This window comes from Argentina silus, assembly GCF_951799395.1.
Source record: "Argentina silus genome assembly, chromosome: 11".
NCBI classification, from domain to species: Eukaryota; Metazoa; Chordata; class Actinopteri; order Argentiniformes; family Argentinidae; genus Argentina; species Argentina silus.
Genome location: NC_139665.1, coordinates 5,446,621 through 5,451,620, shown reverse-complemented (window position 1 = coordinate 5,451,620; position 5,000 = coordinate 5,446,621). Strand labels below are relative to the sequence as shown.

The window sequence follows — 5,000 nt, the reverse complement described above, 5'->3', positions numbered from 1 at the left end:
AGATTTTGTTTATTTGTTTATAGGATGTTTTTGACTGCGGCTCGGCCTGCTCGCCTGTTTATTTCCGCGCTGTAAGCTATGATAGATAGCTAGTCACAGGCACTGAGAAACTGTACCTCATGTTTACTCCAACCACTTCCTGTTAGCTGGTTATTGCTGGTGGACCAGATTTGTATATTCAATGCATTTCTCAGCTGTTTGAACCTTTGCTGTTTGACAAAATGTGCCAGTTATCACTGGCTGGTACACTTGTATTTAACATCACCCAAATATCAAATCATGTCTCCCATTTATGATAGAAAGATGTTTGATAGAGTATCATTGATTATGAGCGGAAAGAAGGCTGCCCTTGCCCCCCAGATGAAAATGTTAATGCTCTCTCTCTCTCTCTCTCTCTCTCTCCCTCTCTGTCTCTCTGTCTCTCTCTCTGTGCTGAGTCAACATACAACAGCCTATATTATGGGAGTCGACCTGTCATTAAACTAGAGGGATCTTAGTATCTAATCCACATCAACACAGCACTATAGAGGCTACTCCTTATCCTGCCTAAGGAACAGGAGAGCCACTGGCAGGTTCCGACTGGAATACCATCAGTGGCACTTGTAGATAATTGAACTTTCTGGCACTAGGACCGTGGCGGGTGAGTGGCGCGCTTCAACAGCAGAAAAGTCTGTAGCTGTCGACTTTGGCTAGAGCTGACTGTTCTCTGTTTGTACTGGAGATGTGACCAGAGCCATGAGAGAAGGTTAAATATATGAGATAGATAGATAGATTAGATGGGTAATTGAAAGAAAGTCAGATAGTAGGATGGACCAGTGGATAAAAGATGGTCAGAGTGGTTGAGAGTGGTTTCAGTGGGGTACAGCTGAGAGAGTGCATTGTTGTGTAATCATTCTAAGAATGTGTTCTGCAGGTCTCCTGTTGTTTTTATTCAAGAGTTCTGAGAGTTCCATCGCGGCTGCAGTAACAATAGAGTAACAATGGAGCTCTCAGAATGTTGGTAGAAATCAACATTCCACCATGTTAAGAATAGAGTTTTTGGAGTAAAAAAAAAAGGAACAGGTATCAACAATTTTAAAATCGGAAGAAAGAGAATGTCAAAGTATGTTAAGTATGTCAAATAACTATAGTTGGACTTGCTGAAGCCCACTAACTAGAATGTGACTGTCTTAGAAGTTTAGGTGCTATCGTGGCATCCATTCTAAATTTGCCAAACAGACTCCTGTTTCTGGCCTGCTATTCCCTCTGGAGACCCATTCCACTGAGCGTTCCAGGAGACTCATAACTGGAGTCCACACAGAGAGAATCCCACTGTAGCCAACGTCTTTTATTCCAGTTGTCTCTATGTGTCTGACAAACATCACACTACACCCTCACACAAAATCAACAACCGCACGGGGAACACAGGGAGACGGCAGAGAAAGAAGTCATTAGGAAATACTTCAAAATGGCGACCGTCCTGGCTGAGGGCATCAGGGCAAACCAGGGCAAACAGTTTCCCAGCTGGGAAGGAGATCTAAGAGGCAGAACACTTCATTCTGTCTCTCCCTTTCTCCGTCTGTCTCCCTCACACTCTTACACACAGGGCTCCTCAGAGCACCGAATCAAACTGAAGGGGCGCTTATTACTACAATATTACCATTAACACTAATTACCAATCAACTGAACTGTGACTTAACATGATTATTTAATAAACTAAAGACTAAAGACTTGAATCTGCTGGAGGCATTGTGTTCCATCTCACCACTGGAGGCACCACTCTCATCAACTGCTGTTTTTAAGGTCAAGAGAGTGAGTTTAACATGAAGTTATGCACCCTCAGAGCCCCACTCCTGCACGCTGCACCTTCTTCAGAGCCTTTTCATAACCATAATATTTGTGCCGCTGGGTGTAAAAACATATTCAGACTTTTGCATTTGGCCTTTCTGAACTCTTTCTCTGTGCGGCGTCTCCTGATGGTGTTGATTGGCGGGTGAACGCAAACCTCCAGGGCAGCCTTAGGTAAGCAAAGGGGTGCCAGCAAAGGTGTACCCACAGCCACACACACACACACACACACACACACACACACACACCGAGGGACAGGAGACAGACACGCATTCCTGTGGTACCCCTCAAAGGGAAGGGAATTCCCCCAGTCCCAAAAAATAACACTCCTGCAGCAAATCCACGGAATGTTTGGATAGAGTTCACATGAGTTATAGACTAGGTGCATCCACTGGATGAGACAAATTAATCACTGTCAATTACAGAACGCGTGCTAAGATGGCAGAGTGTAGCATAATTAATGTACTCTAAATACAGCGTGTTAAACGTGTAGCATGTTGTTTTGCGCTTTTCTGGCCTCTGTGGCTACACTGATAATGTCAAATGTAAATATGCTATGCTTTTTAATATCATTATTTTATATACATATCATTGTAAACAACCACAGTGTGCGTATTTTACGTAAAGGCCAGTGCTCAACCTCCACGGCAGATTTTTAGAAAGCACTTTTGTTGACGAAAACAGCTCTCTTCACTGAATGCTCTTTACCATGTGGTCTCTAACGAGTAATCATGGCCATTGTGCACTACTTACTGGACCTTTAAAACATGCAAAACAAATCTTATGAATTAGATAATTAAGATGTGAATTAAACATTTTCCTTACTATATTTTAAAGCCTAATAATAATGTGGATTCTCTTTGTATGTTTGATTCTATGTATTTCCATTGCATTTTTACTTGTTCTTCTATACAAGACTATTTACGGACGTCCTCTCTATTCCAGACCCAGTTCTGTGGCCTTCCAGCTGGATCCTCCTCACTAAGCCCACAATCTCCCTCTCACTTCTTCAATCACTTTCTCACTTTCTTTTCCTTCTCTCTCTCCTTCTCTCTCTCTCTCTCTCTCTCTCTCTCCTTCCCTCTCATCCTCCATTCCTCCTTGACTTCTTTCCTCCTCCCTCCCTCTCCCTCTCCCTCCCTCTGTTCGTCTCTGTGGTAGTTGTGGTCCAGTCCTCTGTCTCCAGACAGAGGCCAGAGTGGGTCACAGTTACAGTGAGTCTACAGCCGCTCTGGCCCCTGCTGTTGCTGCTGCTGCTGCTGTGTGGTTTGAACCCCAGTCAACAGCGTCCCTCCTCCTTCTCTCCCCCTCCCTTCCTCCAATCCAAGCACTATCCATCCCTACCTCCGTCTCTCTCCCTCGCTCCCTCAGTTGAGTCTAGCTTTTGATGCAGTCAGACCCACAGTAAAGTCCAGTTGGCTCACTGCCGCGTCCAACTCTGATCTATACTCTCAGAACCACAGTCCAGTCCAGTTCCCTGCCATGGACACGTTCTGTAACCAGACTACTATACTGTACTGTATGTCCAGACCAGACACTGTGTCCATGTGCTAACTACTAACTGCTGTGCGGGCTAACAAATACAGAGCATGGGTATTTGAGTTAATGTTTATTCAACAGTGAACATACTCAAAAATAGATCCCATGTCTACTTGACTCAGTGAACACACTGAAATATAGAGTGCAAGTCTCTTGGACCTAATGAACATTGACTCAGTGAGCACATTCATAAATAGAGTTAATGTCTATTTGACTCAGTGAACACAGTGCAAAAATAGCAGTCATGTCTATTTGACTGAATAAACAAACTCACAGCCATTCGCCGCATGTCAGTGTGATTACTCTGTTCAGGGTTGACAGGAAGGGGACAGCTGAGTCAGACCAGTATGATTCAGGTTGAGATGGAGAGCTGCCTCTCCTACGGTACCTTAGTGCTCCACAGCTTGACAGTCCAGTCGAAGGACGAGGTGACGAAGAGGTGGGAGAAGTCGACAGGGCCGACGGCGTTGTGACAGCTGAGGCCCGTCACCGGTCCCTGGTGACCCTCGAACATCTCACAGATCCCCGCCTTGCTGCAAAGGGTCATGGGACAAGGAGAGGAAATGACAGGAGAGGACAAGATGAAAAAATAATCTGGGATTGGTACATGCATGTTTGGACTTTTAAATGAATGATATGTAGCCATTATTGAAGAATATACCGTATAAATGCCTCATTAACTTCAACTCTCTCAGGCCATCAGAACCCTTTGATCTCAGGCATCCATACAACACCTAGTTGAGAGTGGCTACATTTCTCCAGCCTCATGCCCACCCCTGTTGGCAGGGTGACCGCTTTGTTGTTGTTTGAATCTCAGATTGCCCCTTTCATTGATAACTTTCATTGTAACTTTCACTGATAATCCTTTATAAATGTTAGGGTTAGGGTTAATAATCCCCAATAGGTTTTTACTGAGAATGGGAAAGAACATGCCATCACATTTAAGGGGCAGTGAGAGTTGCGGTCAAGCAAAGCATTTAGCTTGTGATATTGTGCTTTACAACTGTACATATCAAAACAAGAGGCTCATATTTATGTGTCTGTGTGTACACTTCTGTAACTTCACATTTTGTGTGTGTGTGTGTGTGTGTGTGTGTGTGTGTGTGTGTGTGTTGAGCTGAGGCTGAGACCAATGTATATGAGACCAGTATGTATTTGAGACTCCAATATTGTGTATGTGCGTGAGTGCGTGTGTGTGTGTGTGTGTGTGTGTGTCTGTGTGTGTGTGTGTGCGTGTGTGTGTGTGTGTGCGTGTGTGTGTGTGTGTGTGTGTGTGTGTGTGCTCCTCTAACCTGCCGTGTCTAGATGCGGTGTACACAGTTCCCTCCTCACTCCCCACCACATAATTATTGACGTCTCCAGTGGGGAACGCCATGCCTGTCACCGCCACCGGTTTGGACTTGTTGTACACCAGCTCCATGCTCTCCTGCAAACAAACACACACCATGAGTTAAAGGATTCAACCAGAAGACAACACCAGTATGTGTCTCTATGGTAGTCTCTCTCCTGTACCTTCAGTCTACTGTACCAATTGCAATCTGAGTGTCTGTGAATCTGTACAATACTGTACAATATAGGCCTATATAGATATTAGAATGGTACTGTAGGCTATTGTACAGTTTTTATAACATACT

At 44.4% G+C, this 5,000-nt stretch overlaps 1 protein-coding gene across 1 annotated transcript in view; it reads right to left on the bottom strand.

The window, feature by feature from the left end:
- Positions 1 to 5,000, bottom strand: part of dync1i1a (dynein cytoplasmic 1 intermediate chain 1a) — a gene marked incomplete at its 5' end in the record, with an annotated part of 47,320 nt that overhangs the window by 7,859 nt on the left and 34,461 nt on the right. The window contains 2 exons of the mRNA XM_083679928.1: positions 3,755 to 3,899; positions 4,659 to 4,792. Of these exons, the coding sequence (XP_083536054.1) occupies positions 3,755 to 3,899; positions 4,659 to 4,792 (279 nt within the window). The remainder of the gene's footprint in view (positions 1 to 3,754; positions 3,900 to 4,658; positions 4,793 to 5,000) is intronic.